Raw genomic sequence first — 21,248 nt, 5'->3', positions numbered from 1 at the left:
TTCCAATGGCCATTTTCTTTTTCTTGCTCAAAACTCTTCTAAAAATTCACAATTCTTTTTACTCACTCTACTTGGGAAAAATGTAAAGTCTCTAAGCATAGATTAATCCCATTGCTATATGTTTTCTGACACCTAGCACAAGAGTGTCAACAGTTTTCTCATGGGGCTACCAGATTTTTATTTATTTATTCTCTTCCTGGAAATGGGAGTTAGGGAGGCAATAGGTCTTCTTTTGGAGAATAGATGGCATTTAGATGCCAAAGGTAGAATTGGCTATTCACAGCTTTGCCTAAAGCTTTCCCTGGCACTCATACAGATCTCTTCCCACAACCCCAGTTCAGTGTCACTGATAATCATCCTGAGTGCCACTGCATATGCTGTTGTTTGCCAACCTCTGGGCCACCATGCTGTTTATCACAATACAATGTTTCTTTTGCTTGTGGATCACTAAATCCACAGAACTAACAAGTGGGGAAAATGTGAAGGCTTTTTTTTTTTACAAAGTGTACTTTGTTACTTGTTTATTGTTGTTATTGTTTTGAAAAATGGGATTTACCATTAATTATGACAAGCACACCTTGAAGAAAAATGGAATCCTAAATTAGAAGCCAAAACATGTTCAAAGTGGATTCTTTATCTTTCCTCAAAAACCTCTCTTTCTAGCTTCCCAATTCTTATCAAGGGCTCCATCATCTATCAAGATACCCAAGTTCATAACTTTAAAGACATCCTTGATTCCTCACTTACCCCCTCCCATAGCCAATCAATTGTCAACTTTTGTCAAATCTATTTTCATGACATCTGTTGCACCAGTAATCATCTCATTCTATCCATTCACACAACCATTCCCCCAACTAAGGCTCTCATTATCTCTACCCTTGAAACATTGTAATGGCCTCCTATAACTGCCTTCTTTGTCTCTATTTTCTCCCATATCCCATGTATCCTCCAAACAGCTGCCAAAGTGATGTTCCTGAAGCATAGGTCTAATTGTCACCCATCCACTCAACAAATTTCAATGCCTAACCTCTAGAATGGGAATTCTTAACCTAGAGGTCTATGAACTTTTTTAATATATTGATAACTGTGTTTTAATATAATTGGTTTCCTTTGCAATTGTATGCATTTTATCTCACAGATTTAAAAACATTAACCTAAGAATGGGTCCATAGGTTTATCACGATTAAAATTAAGGTAAACTAAGACACAAAATCGTATTTCAGCAGACTGTCAAAGGAGTACATGATACAAAGAACATTAAGAATCTTTTTTCTTGGTTTAATTGCAAAGTCCTTTGTCTGCTCCAATCTATCTTCTCAGACTGATCTCATATTACTCCTCTCTGTGTACTCTGTGTTCTAGTCAAGCTATCCTACTTCTTGTTCATCCATGTCAGATATTCCATCTCCCACCTCCATGCCTTTGTACAGGCTGGACCCCATGCCTGTGATTCACTCCCTCTGCATCTTCAGCTTTTAGAATCCCAAGATCCATTCAAGGATCTCTGCCCAAATGTCATCTACTTCAGGCCTTTCTTGATCTTTCCATGTTTTAGTGCTACATGCCCCACAAAAGTACACTGTATGTATTTCATATATATTTTATGTCTACTTTTCTATGTACACAGGACAAGGAAACACAGCGTGTACATATGCCTGCTTGCCATACTTAATAATAAACCCCATTTTTTCAAACAGATCATATTTCTTAAAAAAAAAAAAACCTTGACATTTCCTCTACTTTTTAGCTCTATGGATTTAGTAGTGAAAATTCACAAGTAAAAGTACCACCACATTGTGATGAATAGCATTATAGCCCAAGAGTTGGCAATCTATGCCATATATGGTGGCACTCGAGATGATAATCAGTGTCATAGAGGCTGGAGTTGAGGAGAAAGGCATACATTGGAGGGGGCCAGAGACAGCCCCAGGCAAAACTATGAAGTAGCCAGCTGTCTTTGGCATTGAAACACCACCATTTTCCCCACAAGAGTCCCTGTTGCCTCCCCAACCATCATTCCCAAGGAAATAATAAGTATAAACTTGGTAGCCACATAAAAAGAACTGTTGACTTCTGTGCTAAGTGCTCAGAAATAATGAATTTAGAACTAGAAGAGGTCATCCATTTCAACACCATCATTTTATAGATAGTAAACTAAGGCCTGAAGTGTTTAATATTATTTTCCCCCAGGAGATAATAAATTTCTTGAGGGTAAGAATTATTGTGCTTTTTTTCTTTCTATCCTCAAAACCTAATAGAGTGCTTCATATATGGTAGGTATTTAATTAATACTTGTTGAATAAATAAACAAAATCTATCAGATCCTCCCATACTTACTCAACATCCTAGTGATGAGATATTTCTGACAGTGAGAATAAGTAGTCTATAACAGGATAAAACCATTGCTAAGGATAATAATTCCATTTTACTGAAACTTATATTACCAGAGAATTTTTCCTTTGGACTGACTTAGTATTATTTCATCTTTGGACTTGTGCTAATATTAATGATTAATTTATCCCACTGTGGCTTGCTAGTCAATGCATTTTTGTGTCTTTTGTAAAGTAACAAGAGGTCTTTCAACTTCCTTGCCTAAATCTCTGATGAGATCACGGCATCTGGTTGACAGTATAGAGTTCTTACTTCAGTGAAGTGTGAAAATTAATGAAATGCTGCCATTCTTGAGGCAATAAAATAAACAACCATGTATATAAAGCTTCAGATTTCAAGCTGCCTGCTAAGATAATGAAATAAGAAAGTTGACTCAAGCTCACCACTCCCAAGTTAGTGGTCCCCAGAGGTCAATCATGATCACAATTTGAATCCTCACCTGTTCTTTTGGGTACATTCACATACCCAGGGACCCTAAGATATGAGAATATTTGAAATGCCACTTTGAAATACTCTGCCTGAATAAGAATAAGATGAAGAAACCAGAAAGGCAAATCTGCAGCCAGGAAATCTAAGAAGTGGGCCCACTGAGATAGGGTGAGAGCAGACCAAAAACCTAATTTTAGAGACTGATTAGGCAGGGTACATTTTAATGTCTGTACATTTTATATTTATACATCTATGGGAAGGGAGGATTAAGGTAAGGCCTCACAATTTTCTTCTAGAAAAAAGGAATCCCCTTATCCACTGCACCTTAGTGGTCTATCTAAGAACTGTTTTTACAAGTTAACATAAAAATAAATAGAAAACAGCACAATCCTAGTGTAGATTTCTGTGTTGTCTCAGGCAGCTGAAAGGCAGACCATCTGTTACCAAATTGTATGAGTCCCCAAAGTTCCCTACCACATCTAAAACATAGGCCCTCCAGGACAGTTGCTCTATTTTATTTATTATACCCCTCCTGTGATGTCTGTATCAGAAGTATTATTATTCCTCTGCTTAATAAAAGTGGTTCTGAGTGCCCATAAGACATCACACAAAAGTGTATACATTGTAGAGAAGTACAAATACTCAGAAACTCAAGTCTAAATGAATCCTAAGGAGAAATTTTCACTTATTTCTAAGAAATGATTATCAATCTAATTGTAAAGGAATCTGGCTTCTGTGCCAATTCATTCCTCAGTCTCCTTATTCATTTAAAAATATTTATTGCCCATAGTCTTATGGGAGTATTTCCCTAAATCCAATTTATTTTATCTTAAGTTCACAATATAATGAAACAATTTAAGCATTCTCCTCATCAACCCAGGAAGAAAAAATAGAATCAGAAGTCTTATTCTTTATTTTTTCTTATCCTTTATTTCCCTACTGAAAAACATATTTGAATATAAGTACATGATGATTATATTGGGGAAACAGGATGTTTAAACAATCACTGAAGATTAAGAACAAACCTCGAATGCTTTGAAAGGAGAATTTTTTCCAGTGGAATATTATTAGATGCATATGTAGCCAGCAAGCTGTTTTAGGCAGATGCTCATTCGGTAGTGGCATATGTGGGTTCAAAAACTCAATTTTATCAGCTCACCCCAAGGTGATCCAGTCCTGGACAATTGACTTACGCTAACCAAATTCTCAAGAGATTGATTTATAAAACAAATTTTGTTAATTTATGCTGAGAAATGCCACATCAAATCAACAGAGTAATAGGATAGTCAAAAAAAAAGCTACTACAAACATAGATGGCATCAAGACAGACACAGTGGGGGCAGCTAGGTGGCTCAGTGGATAGAGCTCTGACCTTGGAGTCAGGAGGACCTGAGTTCAAATCCGACCTCAAACACACAACACACAACACTTACTAGCTGTGCAACCCTGGGCAAGTCACTTAACCCAAATTGCCTATCAAATAGAAAAAATAAGAGAGAGAGAGAGAGAGACAGCGTCCAGAATGAAGGATGTAATGGTACTGTTCTATGCTACCTCAGTCAGATCATGTCCATTTTGGTCAGTTCTAAACACTCCATTTTAAAGAGAACTTTGATCAAGTTGAACACATCCAGTAGAAGGCAACTGAGATGTTGAGAGGAGTAGGGACCTTGCTATATTAGACTCAATGGAAGGAATTATGGGTATATATCCTGAAATGACTCAAGGGAAACCTGATATTTATGTGCAAGTGTTAGAAGGACTGTTTGTAGATGAGGAGTTATACTTGTTCCATCTGGCCCCATGAGATAGAATCAAAAACAATGGGTGAAAGTTGAATAAGGCAGCTTTAGACTTTATGCAAATAACTCCTAGTAATTACCACTATTCCAAAATGTGAAGGGCTATCTTCAGAGGCAGTGGTTTTCCTGTTGCGAGGTCTCAAGCAGAGACTGAGTAGTTAAGCTGAGTTCATTTCCAATTCTGAGATTCTGTAATTCTGTCAGTACGTCAATTTACTCTGAAAACTATCTGCTACAAAAGCCTAGAATAGATACTCTTGATAGCTGAACAGGGTATCCCTTATCAAAGCACCTGCCAAGTCTACTCAGTAACTAGAATACTGCTCAGTAAGCATGGGATTTTAGAGGGAAAAAAGAGGGGAGTTATGTATCCTCAAAGGATAGTTTCATCAGTCTGTGATAGCCTAGTAGCTTACCTTTCTCCCCGTGTGTACATGTCTTCATATATCTGCCCAACAGACCAGAATACTCATGTCTCTCTGTCAGAGCACAATCTCTTCAAAATAGTGTTGGAAAAACACTGACAAATGTTTATGCACCAACCTTCTTTTACTTTTGTTACCTAAAAACTGCCGCCCTTTCTCTCGTACTTAGCATTTATCTTCTCTCTGCATTTCAGCACGCTTTTACAAAACATGTTATAATTCTTGAGGTTATTTTTTCATTGATTCCATTGTAGAATGGCTCCTTCCTGAGAATGTACCATCTAAAATTTTATTAGAAAGGTGCCAAGATCTCACCGGAAAGCCATTTCCAAATCATATTTTAGGATGGATTTTTTTCTGGGCTATTTTCCTATAAACGAAAAGCAGTTAGTTAAGGCTGTTAGTCACCCTTAATTCATCTCCTCTATTTTGTGGGTTGAGACATAACTTCCCTTTTCCACCCACCTCCAGCTACTTTCTGAGCTCTTCCCCTTCTATCGAAATGAATTTCCTTTCAAAATGGACTTCAGGGGGAAAAAAATGTGAAAGAATACTTCAGTGACCCCACCACATTAGCAGCCCAGCTAGTCACAGTCACCAATACTGATGACTCATTGCCTAGGGCTGCCCAGTATATTTTTTTCTGCCTGGGAAAGTTGTAAAAAAAAATAAATCAACAACTCTCTTCTATAGCTCTGAGCCCCCAACCTAAGATCAAGTTCTGGCAAAATACTATAGTTTTAAGTCTCTATCCTTTTCCCGAGGAAGCACCTCTAAATTTCTGCCTCGCATTCTCAAAATACACACATAGTTTAGCCACCTTAAGAGGCAGAGTATACTTTTAACAGAAAGTAGAGTAGAAGGGGAGGCATTAGACTCAAAAAGGCATGAACTCAAAAAACAAAGGAAAAGTTGGCGGGGGAGGGGGAAGAATTTCCAAACTTCATCTGAAGACCAAATGGAATTTTCAGCAGCAAAAGATCTATCTGACATGCCTCAGTCCTAAATCACAATGCCCCTTCCTAATGGCAGATATCATTCTCTACTATTTCCCATCTCTCTGGCTCTTGAAAGCTCTTGTCTCCAGCTTTACCCTGGCATCCCTTCTCTAGCTCAAGTGGCTTCTTCTTTATACCTCCCCATTGTCCTTTAACCTGGAAGGAGTTATCTTGTCATTCAGAATTAGACCCTCATGTCTTAAGGCCAGGCCAAAGATCTCTTTGGGGCAATTACTGCAGGGAAACACAAGAAGCCTTTAGCCCAGGGGTGCCTTGAGGCCATATGTAGCCATTTAGGTCCTCAAGTGCGGCCTTTTGACTGAATCCAAACTTCACAAAGCAAATCCTCTTAGTAAAAAGATTTGTTCTGTAAAACTTGGACTCAGTCAAGAGGCCACACCCAAGGACCTAGAAGGCCACATATGATCTCGAAGCTGAAGGTTCCCCACCCCTGCCTTATCCCAACCAGCAGACAACCTTCTCCAGGGTCATATTACACATGCTTTATATGTTTAATAAGCTTCTATCATAAGGATTAGAAAGAACTTGATGATATACCAGATCATAAATCCCTTGAGTTAGGAATGGTGTCTCACTTAGTTTCATATCTCCCTTGGTTCTAGTCATGCATGTTTCAAGTTCTTAATAAATATTTATCAAGTGAATCAATAGACTCAGTTCTCTATTCGTAGGTTCATCTTACTCTGAGGACTAAGAGCTTTTCACCAACTATAGCACCATCTTTCTTCTTTCCATTTGAATTTAGGTATGATCGTAACCACTATTTTCTAGAACCCATTGCCCATTATTGAAAACAATCCATGTATTTATAAGAGAAAAAAATCAGTGAAATAAATTTAGAGAAGAGTCACTAAAATAATCAAAGGGTTAGGGAAATGGATATGAAAGGAAAGATGAAATGGATTGAGATTACTTCACTCAAAGATAAAAAAAATCTGAGGTAGAATTTAATATTAGCATTCAATTATCATATGCCAGAAATCGATTTTTTTCCAGTGATGAGAAGAACAAGAAAAACCATGGAATCATGATATGATCACAAAAGACTTGAAACACTGTATATGTTTGGAAAATTTTTCTGAAAATTTTTATGTATAAAGATAAACACATAGGAGTATTATGAGATTTCCTCCTTTAGGAATGTTCAAAAATGAGATAATAATAAAAACAATAACTGTAATCACTATAGCTATAATAGACTAAGATAGACTCAATCTTAGATGCATTTCTGTCCGAAACTATTAGATGCACCAAATCACTTTGCAAAAATTTCTTCCAGGCCTACAATTCTATGATTTTCTATTATGGTTAGATTAACAATTTGAATGGATCAATTCATTGACTTCACATAGGCAGTTAAATATTGTGCAACTTTAATTAGAGAAAGGATATTTCTGCCCATAATATTTCCCTCATCAAACTGAAATGTCATTGGTAAAGATTAATTTCCTTGGATCTAAAAAGGGTTTTCAGGGGGCAGCTAGGTGGTGCCTAGTGGATAGAGTACCAGCTCTGGAGTCAAAAGGACCTGAGTTCAAATCTGACCTCAGACACTTACTAGCTGTGTGACCCTGGGCAAGTCACTTAACCCCAATTGCCTCCAAAAAAAGTCAAACTAAAAGGGTTTTCAGTCTTCAAAAGTATCCTAAAAATAGAAATATCGCTAGAAGAGGTATAACACCTAAAGTCCTATTAACTTATATTTTAGCAGAGATCAAGATCCACTTTGGGAATCTGGCCAGGCAGCTAGAGAGGGAAAAGGAAAGAAAGATTTGTTTGCTTCACAATTTTACTTAGACTGAGCATGACCTAAGGAATGAACTCTTTGCAAAATAAAGAGGGTTATTATTTCCCATCATTTTAAGTTAAAGAAACATTTTCAGGTCATCTCCTGTTATTACAAAAAAAAAAAACTATTTTTCTTAACATTTATCATGTGGCCTCAGAATCCCAATCTTAAAGATATTATCATGCTATGATTAACTATTTTATGGAGATAACATAATTTCTTGTTGTTGTTCAGTCACGGCCAACTCTCCATGACCCCATTTGGGGTTTTCTTGGCAAAGATACTGAAGTGGTTTGCCATTTCCTTCTCCAACTCATTTTATGAATGAGGAAACTGAGGCAAACTGGGTTAAGTGATTTCCCTAGGTCACACAGTTATCTGAGACCAGATTTGAACTGAGGAGGATGAATTTTTCCTGACCTCAGGCCAGCGTTCTATCTGCTGAGCCACCTACCTGCTGTAATATAACATGACATAATTTGGAGCCTCTTAAACAATTAGAGAAAGATTCAGTAGTTGAAATGTCTCACTGGCTGAAATTTCTTAAGATTAAAAAAAAATGGGCTTTAGCCTCAGATCCAAGGACAATGTCTAAATTCAATGTTTTATTTATTATGATATATAAACAAGATACATGTTTGACATTATGACATGGATTTTTCCCCACCTACATTGAATATGAATTACAGGTTAGTTCCTGCACTACAGGTGGACCTATGGCAGCCCAGCAGCATCTCCTATGTCTCGGAAGGAACTGTTACAGATGTCCATATTCCCCAAAATGGCTCTCAAATCCTGTTAGCCTTCTTACAGCAAGCCAACATCCAGTACACGTAAGCTTCCTTTTTCCTTTCTATGAAAACTTTTGGTGGGATCTACCATCTAATGCTGACCTGAATCTGTTTGAATCTGTGTAGGGCAGTGGATAGGACATTTGACTTGAAGTCAGGAAAATCTGGGTTTGAATCCCACCTGTGTAACTAGGTGGTACAGTGGATAGAGCTAGAATCAGGAAGTTCAAATCCAGCCTCAGATACTTGCTAGCTGTTGGACTTAATCTGTCTGTCTTATTTTCCTCAACTATAAAATGGGGATAGTAATAATATCTAACTCGCAGGGTTGTTATGGGTATTGTAATTTACTTAGCACAGTACTTGGCACATAGTAAGTATTTAGTAAATACCTATTTGCTTTTTTCTTTCCTTCCACCTCAAATATTTACTAACTGTGTTATCCTGGACTAGTCACTTAAGACAGGAGGCAGTAAGATACAATTGTCATTGTCTCTGTAGTTAGAGGACATAAGTTCAAATACTGTCCCTGACACTTACTATTTATATGACCTTGGGCAAGTCACATGATCTCCTTGAGTCTCAGTTATTTCTTCTGTAAAATGGGAATAATAATAGAACCTACCTCAGGGTTGTTGTAAAGATCAAAGAAAATAATCTATGTAAAGTGCTTATAAACCTTAAAGCCCTATAAAAAATCTGTTATAATGATGATGATAATAATGATAATTGTATAATTTTTTATTTATAGACTCAGATTTTATAAGCATATGATCAATCAATCAATACACATTTATTAAGTTTCTAGTATGTGCCAGGCACCATGCTAAGCACCAGAGATATAAAAAGAAGCAAAAGACAGTCCCTCAAGGAGCTAATAATTTCTTAGGGGAGACAACATACAAGCAAATATATGCAAAGCAAAGATAAATAGGAAATATTTAATAGAGAGAAGGCACTAGAATTAGAAGAATTGGGGAAGGCTTCCTACAGATGGTGGGTTGTTAGTAGCAACTTAAGGAAGCTAGTGATGTCAGTAGGTAGAGCAAGGGAAGGAAAGCATTCTGGGCACATGGGACAGACAGAAAAAATGCCCAGAGACAATAAATGGAGTGTCTTGTTCATGGAACAGCCAGGAGACCAATATCACTGGATCAAAAAGTATGTGCCAAGGAATAAGGTATAAGAAGACCAGAAAGGTAGGAAGGGGCTAGGTTGTGAAGAGCTTTGAGTGGCATATAGAACATTTGAATTTGTTCCTAGAAGCCACTGAAGTTTACTGAGGGGTAACGGGAGAAGGAGGAGGTGGAGGGTGTGACATGATCAAACCTACATTTTAGGAAAATCACTTTAGTAGCTGAAAGGAGGGTGAATTGCAGTGGGGAGAGACTTCAGGCAGACAGACACATGAACAGGCTATTGCAAAAATAAGGCATGAGGTGATGAGGGCTTGCACTAGAGTGATGGCAGTATCAGACAAGAGAAGGGGGGAGGTATTCAAGACAAGGCAAAATCTTCAGGCTTTAGCAATAGCTTGGATAGTAGGGATCTAGGATGACTCCTCACATGCGAGCCTGAATGACTGGGAGGATGGTGTTGTCCTCTATAGTAGTAAGGAAAGTAAGAAGTAAGGAGGGTTTAGGGGTAAAGATAATGAGTTCTCATTTGGATAAATTGAATTTAAGATGTCTACTGCATATCCAGCTTAAGATGTCTGAAAGGCAGTTGGAGAGTCCAGATTAGAGTTCAACAGAGAGGTTGGGGCAGGAAAAGTCAATTTGAGAAACATTAGCTTAGAGATGGAAATTAAATGCATGGGAGATGATGAAATCACCAAGTGGAAGAAAAGAGGACTCAGAACAGAATCCTGAGGGACACCTACAGTTAGAGGCCATGATCTGGAGGAAAATCCAGCAAAAGGGAAAGAGGTCAGATAAGTAAGAGGAAAAGCAGGAGAGAGGGGTGTCCTGAAAACCTAGAGAAAAGAGAGGAAAGGGTGGTCAATAGTGTCAAAGGTTACATAAATGAGGATTGAGAAAAGACCACTGGATTTATCAATTTAGAGATCATTTGTAAATTTAAAGAGAGAGTAGTTTCAGTGGACTGATAAGATTGGAAGTTGGATTTTAAGGGGTTAAGAAGACAATGAGAGGAAAGCAGAGACGCCTATTGTAGACCACCTTTTAACTACAGTTTAGCTAAAAAAAAAAAAGACAGAAGAGCTATAGAAGCTAAAAAAAAAAGCGGAAGAGATATAGGACAATAGTTAGTGTGAATGGAAGGGTCAAATTAAGGTTTTTTCAAGACAGAGGAAATATAGGGATATTTGTAGGGAGTAGGAAATGAGCCAGTAGAGAGGGAAAGATGGAAAATAAGTGAAAGAATGAAGATGACAGAGAGGCAACAAGGATGTGCAATCTGCAGGAAGACATGTTAATTGAGTTCCTAGGCCTAACTGGAATCACTCAAGTACATAAAGTTATAGTTGCTATTAGTTACTGTGGTTACTGCTGCAGGTCTGGTGATCTGTGGTGATTATATGTCTACCTGGCAGGAAGGGGAAAGGTTGTTACTCTTATCAGCACGCTGTAATTGAGAGGTTTTGCATGCTTCATTAATTATAGCATAATATAAAAGAATAGACCTGTTTGTGTAACAAGAGATGATTTCCTGTAAGTGAATATAGGTCAGGTAGAACAGATGGAGCATAAAATATCTCACTTTATATCCCAGAGAACAGAGTTTGGGAAAAAAAACTAATAAACACTAAGAAGTGTTTTTAAATCACAGTTTTCTCCTTATGGAGTTAAAATCACTTAGAATTATTCATTTTGCAAGTCCCAAGATAATAACACATAAAAGTCAATTAAGTCTTACAGGTTTAGTAGCAGGAGATGATTTCAATAGACTTCTGTTATTTCTGTCTTGGGTATTTTCAAAAAGTAGGATTATCCTGTGATCTGTAGAACTGTATTTCACGAATAGCCATATTCATTTTCTTGGGCTCAAATTAATGTGACCCCATATGGCTAGACCCCAGACAGCAGGTACTACCTCTATATGAGATGAGAGATATTTCACTTTACTGCTGTAAAAGGTTCTTTTTTACTGATTTTCAGGATTAAATTAGCATTTTATGTAACTTTAAATTAATAGGCCTTCCTCCTTTCTTCACTTTCCCATCAGGACTTGGGGTCATAGGGAAAGCCAGTGAGTATTGAGGAATGCACAAAGGAGAATCACTGGTGTGGTCATGGGATGGAGAAGGGCACAGAGTTGAGTTAGGGGCAGTAGCCACCAAAGTGCAGAAGGAAATCCATAATTGATCATAGGATTTGGAGCTAGGAAGGACCTTGGAGATTATCTTGCCCAACTCCCTTACTTTTTACAGAGGAGAGGCCCAGAAAGATAAAGTGGTCACATAGGTAATAAGTGACAGATCTAAGGGTAAAAACTCAGGTCTTCTCACTCCAAATTCGGTACTCTTCTCACTAGACCAGCATAACCTTCATTTCACTGCTCCATTGCCAAAATCATAGAATGTTGGAAGTAGAAGGGACCTTAGAGATCAATTGCCCCATCTACTCTATTTTATAGATGAAAAAAGTGGAGTCTTGAGAAGTTGTGACTTGCCTAGCATCCCACCGCTGATGGCTAAGTTTTAATGTCTCCAATTCTAACTTCCTTTTCCACTAGAACAAAAATTCTTAGCCTTTAGCTCAGACCCCTTGGCAATCTGGTGAAGTTTATGGACACCTTCTCAGAACTTTGTTTTTAAAGCATAAAACAAAATATATGAATACATGTACAAAGGAAACCAATTATATTGAAATGTAATTATAAAAAATATAGTATCTATCTAAAACCATCATCAAGCATTATCTGTAATGGGGATAGGCTCAATACCTTCACAATAAGATCAGGGTAAAGCAAGGATGCCCATTGTCACTATTATTATTCAATAGTGTGCTATAAATACTAGCTATAGCAATAAGAGAAGAAAATAATTGAAGGAATTAGAAAGGCAATGAGCAAACGAAACTATCACTCCTTTGCAAATGAAATGATGGCATACATAAATACTAGAGAATCAACTAAAAAACTAGTTGAAATAATTAGCAACTTTAGCAAAGTTGCAGGATATAAAATAAACTCACATAAATCATCACATTTCTATATATTACCAAGAAAGTCCAGCAGCAAGAGACAGAAAGAGAAATTCCATTTAAGGAACTGTAGACAATATAAAATACTTGGGAGTCTACCTGCCAAGACAAACCCAAGAACTATAGGGACAGAATTACAAATAAAGTTAGATCTAAACAACTGGAAAAATATTAATTACTCATGGGTAGGCCAAGCCAATATAATAAAAAATGACAATTCTACCTAGCTTAATTTATTTATTCAGTATCATACCAATGAAAATACCAAAAAATTATTTTATAAAACTAGGAAAAATAACAGCAAACTTCATCTGGAAGACCAAAAGGTCAAGAATATCAAGGGAATTAATACAAAAAAAATGAAGAAAAGTAGCCTAGCCATATCAGATCTCAAACTGCATTATAAAGCATTAATCATCAAAATAATCTGACACTGGCTAAGAAATAGAGTGGTGGATCAGTGGAATAAATTAGGTATGCAATACACATTAGTAAATGACCAAAGTAACATTGTGTTTGATAACTGTAAAGATCCCAGCTTTTGAGACAAGAACTCATTATTTGACAGAAACCTCTGGGAAAACTGGAAAAGTTTGGCAGAAACTAGGTATAGACCAATATCTCACACTGTATACCAAGAAAAGGTCAAAATGGGTATATGATTTAGACACAAAGGGTGATGTCATGGACAAATTAGGGGCACATAGAATAGTACCTGTCAGATCTATGCGTAAGGGAAGAATTTATGACCAAACAAGAGATAAGGAGCATTACGAGATATAAAATGGATAATTTTGATAACATTAAATTTTAAAATTTTTGCATAAACAAAACCAATGCAGTCTAGATTAGAAGGAAAGCAGAAAGCTGGGAGGGAAATTTTGCAGCAAGAGTCTCTGATAAAGATGTCATTTCTCAATATATAGAAAACTGAGTCAAATTTATAAGAATACAAATCATTCCCCAATTGATTAGTGGTCAAAAGACATGAGCAGGCATTTTTCAGATGAAGAAATCAAAGCTATCTATAGTCATATGAAAAATGCTCTAAATTACTATTGATTAGAGAAATGCAAATTAAAACAACTCTGAGGTACCACCTTATATGTATCATATTAGCTAATATGACAGAAAAGGAAATTATAAGTGTTGGAGGGATGTGGGAAAATTGGGACACTAATGCACTGCTGGTGGAGTTGTGAACTTATCCAACCATTCTGGAGGGTTAACTCTGATCTATACCCAAAGGGCTATAGAACTGTGCATACCCTTTGACCCAGTAATACCACTACTAGGTCTGCATCCCAAAGAGATTAAAAAAAAAAAGCAGAGGGCAGGGGGAAGAACTTATTTGTACAAAAATATTTATAGCAGCTCTTGTAGTGGTGGCAGAGAACTGAACATTGAGGAGATACCCATCAATTGGAGAATGTCTAAACAAGTTGCAGTGCAGGATTGTGCTTGCCAACGATCTGTACAATTGTGCTATAATACTATTGTGCTATAAGAAATGACAAGCAGGATGGTTTCAGAAAACTTGGAAAGATTTACATGCACTGATGCAAAGTGAAGTGAACAGAATAAGAACACTATTTTATACAGGACAGCAATATTGTACAATGATCAATTACGAATGACTTAGCTATTCTCAACAATACAGTGATTCAAGATAATTCCAAAGGACTCACAATTTAAAAAAAAAAAAAAATGCTACCCACCTCCAGAGAAAGAACTAATGGAGTCTGAATGCAGATCAAAACATGCTACTTTTCACTTTATTTTTTGGTTTGGGTTTTTGGGGGGGTTTTTTGGTCTGTGTTTTCTTTCACAATATGTCTAATATGGAAATATGTATTGCATAACAGCACATGTATAAGCTATAACAAATTAGTTACTTTCTTGATGGGGGGAGTGGAAGAGTGAGAACTCAAAAATTTTTAAAAAGGAATGTTAAAAATTGTTTTTACAGGCAATTGGGGAATAATCAATTTTTTAAAAAAAGGTTTTTAAGTTCATAGAATCCAGATAAAAAATGCCTGTATTACAATCTAGTATTTATTCTTCTACTAATTCCTTGGCTATATCAATGAGAAGTAGGTCATAGCTATCAAAATTTGGTTTTTTAGGGTCCTTAAGAAATAGATGGAAATTATATCTATTAATATGTCTTTCTGTTTACCAAGTGCTCATTTTGAAAATAGACATGTCACCTCTCAGAATAATAATGTGTTGCGGTGTTAAATATGGGACTTAGGAGGTCTGGATTCAAGCTCTAGATCCTATAGTTCCTCATGTTGTGACCTTAGTTTTCATTTCACCTCAGCTTCCTGGTCTGTAAAACATTATTATATGTGTGTGGGTATAATTATATTTATACTACCTACTCACAAGATTGTGAGGAAAGTGCTTTGTAAATATTGGAGTGCTTTAAAAAAATGTGAATCTTTTGTTACTTAGAGCTTGCCTACACAAAAATAGGAATAAGACATTTGCCCAGGCTTAAACAAGTTCCTATTATCTTCCTGTCAACAGTTTAAAGTGTGCATGCTAAAGTAGAATTGTTTGTTCTTCTAGACAATGCTTAATAGTATTATCTGTTCTTTTAGTTTGTATTCTTTAATGTGATAGTTTTGGGCACATATATGCAATCCTAAGAAAACGCTTAGCCTATTTGCCCACCAGCCAGCTTCCAGGATGACTGAGGTTTGTTAGTTACCCAATCTACAGTAATCAAACAGTTCTTCAGAATGCCAAAAACTTACTCAAAATCTGCCCAAACCTGTTTGAGTTACACAGATTTTCCATACTTGTCACAAAAGTTTCCTGGTTGAATTAGACAGGTAAGAGAAGAGGAAGTTACAGGTAAGTAAAGTCCTAAAATTCACTTTTTATCTAACTAACTTAAGAGGGAGGGAAATTGCTTCTCATTTCATAGATTACGGCAAGGGTGGGGAACCTGTGGCTGCAAGGCCACATGTGGCCCTCTAGGTCCTCGGGTGTGGCCTTTTGACTGAGTCCAAATTTTACAGAACAAATCCTTTTATTAAGGAGATTTGTTCTGTGAAGTTTGGATTCAGTCAAAAGGCCACACCCGAGGACCTAGAAGGCCACATTTCCCCACCCCTGGATTAGGGGAATCGTCCAACAGAATGAAATGATACAAAACACCCAAAAAACAGCACCATCAACAGACCTCTCTCCAATGACTGATTCTGCCTGGACTCATTTCTTTAAGAGTTACCATATTCCTATCCTTTTATACTGTCTCCATTTAAATGATTCTGAATCTCTGATTTGCAATGTGCAAACCCATTTCCCCAATGCCGTCTCCAGATTCTCTCTCTACTACCATCACTCATCTCCTTTGAGGTTCACATTATCCAAATTTAGCACCCATTACAGATACTGATGGCCATTATCTTTCTTTTTTTCATAATTTGGAGAAACATTTGCCTTTTTCTGTTTTTTTTTATATTTATTATTAATTTATTTTGGACCTTCTTTTTTTAAATTTTGAGTTCCAAATTATCTCCTTCCTACCAACCTTTTCAGAAGGAAAGTAATATATCAATTATACATGTGAAATCATGCAAAACATTTCCATATCAGCCATGTCACAAAAAAGAAAGAAAATAAAGTGATAAAATTATATTTCAATTTGCACTCAGAGTTCATCAGTTGCCTCTGGAGGTGGATAGCATTTTTTTCACCATGAATCCTTTGGAATTATCTTGGATCATTGATCAGAGTAGCTAAGTCTTTCACAGTTGATTATCTTGACAATATTGCTGTACTGTATACAATGAGACCATTATCTTTCAAACTCCCAGGACATTCTCCCTCCTTGCTGGATTAGTTCAGTCCCTGGCTCATAGTCTGTCTACCCCAACTTCTCCCCTAATATTAAGTGGCTTGAACATAAATACTGATGCTCCTCTAATACCTTAACTTCCTAGTTCCTCAATCCACTCAACTCTCATGACCTGCTCCTTCACCATACCTCAGATACACATAGATAATCATACCCTTCATCTTGCCATCACCCACAAGTGATCCACTTTTATATTCACAAGTTCTGAAATTCCTTTATTTTACCCTATGTCTTCTAATCCCTTACCTTGCTCCTTGTCCTCATTGTGATTTCCATTTTCTCCACCCTCAATTCTTTCACAATCTATTACTTCCTCTCTGACTACACTCTACCCTTTCTTTATCTTACCTAATACAACATAGATAATGTTAATTTATCCATTCCTAGTTTAGTCAGACCAGATATAAAGTTCTGGGCATCTCAATTTAAAACATATTTGTAAGTGGGGAGATCCCAAAAGAGTTCAACCAAGATGATGAAGCGCCTTGAGTCTATACCATATTAGTTCAAATGAAGGCACTGGGGATGTTAGGCCTAGAAAAGAAAAGACTTGGTGACAAGGCTGGGAGATGTCATGATAAATGTCCTCAAATACTTCCATGGAAGAGGAAGTAGACTGGTTTGGCCTCAGGAGGTCACAATAGCAGCAATGATTAGGAGTGGTAAAGAGGTAGCTTTAGGCTTGAGATCAGGAAGAATTTCCTAATTACTTTTTCTGGTTTTGTTCAGTTGTTTTTCAGTTGTGTCTGACTCTTTGTGACCCAATTTGGGATTTTCTTGACAAAGATACTGGAGTGATTTGTCATTGCCTTCTGAGGGTTAAGCAACTTGTCCAGGATCGCACAGCTAATAAGTGTCTGAGGCCAGATTTGAACTCAGGAAGAGGAGTCTTCCCAATTTTGAGCATGGTGCTCTATCCACTGCACCACATAGCTGCCCCTAATAATTAGAGCTGTCCAAAAGTGGCATGTACTGCCGCAAGAAGTAGGTTCTTCCTCTTTGGAAGTCTTTAAGTAGAGATAGATAACTACTTCAAGTAGAGTCAGATATTGAAGATATTGAAGCAAGATACTAACTTAACTATATGTTACAGATATGGATTGAATCAGATGGCCATTCCATCTATAATAATTCTATGAATCTGTGATACTGTTGTATTAGATGCAAAATTATCAGTTAATTGTAAAAAAAAAATAGTTAATGACAAAACATTGCTTGCTTCATGTGATTTTTGGTACAAAGGCCTGCTTCTGAAGAGTAAAAGATTTGTTTGGCTAACATTACATGAAGGCAGACAAACTGCACCAGGGCCAAGCACTGGCAAATCAAAGAGGCAACCCTCATACTGAGAGCTGAAAACCAAACAAGGGCCTGAAGCACAAACATTTTAGAACAGAGCAGCTGGTCCATTTGAGTTCAGTCCTGTGGCTATGATACCCAGCAGATAATGGTAATATTAAGTCATAGCTCAATTTTTTAAAAGAGAAAAAAATTTCAAACTTTTGAAAGCTGGATACTTGAGAGCCTAGGCATTTCGACTTTTCTTTGGGGAGACTAATGGGACACTCTGGGGCAGTTTACACTCTGATAAACTGATGGGAATTTTTAGTTAAGTGTTTAGAAGAATGAAAGAGGGGGAGGAAATATGGTAAGTTGGGGAAGCTTCTCTGACTGTGGCTTCAGGAATTCCATTGGAACTGTTTATAAGCATATGACCCATTTACAAACAGCCGTGGGCTAGGAAGTCTATATTTTTCCTAACCTGCTGCATTGCACCAGAAACATCAACCAATTGGCTCACATTCTCCCAAAATAAGCTGATACAGGAACAAGTTAATTATCCTTGAATATGATACCGATATTATCAAAACTTCAGTAAATTCTCTGAGGGTTTAAAAAAACCATTTTCCCAAACTAGATTGAAACTACCAGCCTTAGATGTCACATTCACAATTTACTACCTGCGCTTTGAACCAGGCACCTACAGAATCTGCGTCCTTACATTTTACTACCCTAACTTTTCTTTATTTGCAAAAACTTACAGATTGGGAAGCAAAGAATTAAAATTCTCACATGTTAAGGTGAGAATTTAGCCAAATTTGACTAGATTCAGAATGACTGTTTAAGAGTCTTTAAGAGAAAACTCTTTAAGCCAAAATCAGAGAGTTCACTTCTTTGACCGTAGAGACAGCATGTTGTAGTGGAAAGAATTAAGGAATTGGAGATAGGAGACATGAATTTAAATCACAGCTTCACCATTTAGTAGCTTTGTGACCCTAGGCAATTCTTCTTATTAGTCTCCTTGATTGAATTAGCTCTCTATATTAATCCAGCTTCCATATAGCTGCCAGATAGATATTTTTAAAGTATGGACCTGTCCATTTTTCCCTGCTACTTAGAAATCTTCAGTGGTTCATGATTGTCTCTAAGATAAAATTTTAAAATCTTCAACCTGGCATTTAAAACCTTCCACTATATGACTCATACTGAGTACTCCCAAATTTTGGAATTTCCAATATTCCCAGTATTTTTCACATTACTCTCCTTTACACATTTGCTATTCCAGTCAAATTAACCTACATTCCATTGCCCAACTCTCTACCTTCAAACACACTGCCCATATATTCCTAGAATGCGTTCCCTTCTACCTTGAGATAAGATCTCAAAAAATATTTTTAATTGACCTCAGCATTTGTCACCAGCCTCAGATCATTTTGGACTTTAGTACTCTTGACCACTATTCTTATAAAACTGTCTTCACTATTCCTTCTACCTAGAAAACTTTCCCTCCTCATCTCTACCTCTTAAAATCCCTATCTTCCAACAGAAATCATTTCAAGTGCTACCTTCTATATGAAGCCTTTCCTGACTCTTATTACCAGTAATTCTCTCCTCCCATTTAAATAATAGCTTATATATTTTTATGTTGACTTATATGTTGTTTCCTTCAGTAGAATGGAAGCTCCTCAAGGGCAGAGAGAGTTTTCTTTTTACCTTTGTATCTTCAGGGCACATATATAGGAGACACATCATGAATGCTTATTGATTGATTGACTGATTGAACCAAGCCAGTCTTTTGTGTTCTTCTTCCATTAGCTTCCCTTATTTTGTCTTCCATACATTTCTTTTTAATGTTAGACTAGGAGAAACATAATGAGGGATATAAATATTTTTTAAAAGCCACAATGCATTGCAAAGGCAAATATAGCATAAAAGATTTTTGGATTGTGTACTCTTGGCACATCCCAATCCCCATTGCATGAATGATTGAGTTGCCTGTATCACACTAACTATGTTTATTACGCTAAGCAATTACAGTCATTTGAAAGTAACTTATGGGTGCTGTTAAGTGTTATTTTACGGCACAAAACCTACTAACATGACAGTTGTTTCTTGAAAATGACTTACAAAAGCAAAGCTTTTTAGCCACCTGCCAAACCCAGAGAATATCACTGAGGGACCTCTTAGCATCTTTAAATATTTCAAATGATTGAGTTGCCCCATTATTTCATGGATACCTTGATTAAGGGAGAAGGTGAGAGGAGTATAACAGCTACATACTGCCAAGTGGCTTCCAATGTAACATTAGGATTTTTATTGCTCAGTTTTAAGGTCAGATCAATGTCATTGTACGATAAACTAATATTAGCACTTTTCAAAATATCAAGATTTGAGCTTTTTTAATATATAACTTCTTTTCTTGTAAACAAACAACATGTACAAAAGAAAACTATGTATACTGGACACTATACCACTTGAAGGTCTTCCTAATTCAATGTACAAAATAAATTTTTATTTAGTAATGATTAGTGGTTATATATTTTTGTGTTCTCCTTTTTAAACATTTTATCATACCTTGTCAAGTATTGACACCGTCCACACATTTAAAATTTCTAATAACTATATATTACTCCTTTGCATTCATATACCAAGGTTTTCTTAACCATTCCTCTGTTGGGCACAGGGACATTTGGATTTTTTCCAATTTTTTCCATGATAATTGATGCTACTATGAACATCTTTTTTGAGTATTTTACATTTTTTTCTTTTGGGGGTTTTTTAGGGAATTTTTTCAAAGCTGATTTACCAGGTCAAAGGATTAGGGTTTGTCTTGTAATTCTTTTGACATATTGCTGACTTAGATGGGACACAATCTTGATGGGGAAGGAGGACAAGCCTCAGTTTCTTCATCTTATAAAATAAGAAGTTTCAACTATATAACCTCTAGAGTACCTTTCAGCTTTAATATTCAAATATTCTGTGAGAAGGTATATTGTCATTGAAAGAACACCAGATTTATGGTTGTAAAACCTGTGTTCAGGGCTGTGTGACCTGGACAAGACTTTCAACCTTCCTAAGCATTGGTTTGCTCATCTGTAAATCAAGAACAATAATAAAGCAATTCCTTCCCTTGTGAAGTGGCTGTGAGAAAAATACTTTAAATTAGAAAACATTTTGTAAATATGTGCTTCGTGGTTTAGGGTACTGACCTGTGATTTCCTGAGGGTAGGGAGATCCTTGCTGAGGAAACCTCCTCCACTATTGCACATAGGCAATAATTCTGC

The 21,248-nt window shown here is 36.7% G+C and overlaps 1 protein-coding gene across 1 annotated transcript in view; it reads left to right on the top strand.

Annotated features, from left to right (window-relative positions):
- LOC114054290 (carboxypeptidase A6-like) overlaps positions 1-21,248 on the top strand; it is a 328,051-nt gene that overhangs the window by 215,607 nt on the left and 91,196 nt on the right. The window contains exon 3 of the mRNA XM_027877487.1: positions 8,564-8,688. Coding sequence (XP_027733288.1) covers positions 8,564-8,688 — 125 coding nt within the window. The remainder of the gene's footprint in view (positions 1-8,563; positions 8,689-21,248) is intronic.

Source organism: Vombatus ursinus, unplaced genomic scaffold, assembly GCF_900497805.2.
Source record: "Vombatus ursinus unplaced genomic scaffold, bare-nosed wombat genome assembly UNPS02014812.1, whole genome shotgun sequence".
NCBI classification, from domain to species: Eukaryota; Metazoa; Chordata; class Mammalia; order Diprotodontia; family Vombatidae; genus Vombatus; species Vombatus ursinus.
This window is presented reverse-complemented; position numbering and strand designations above follow the sequence as displayed.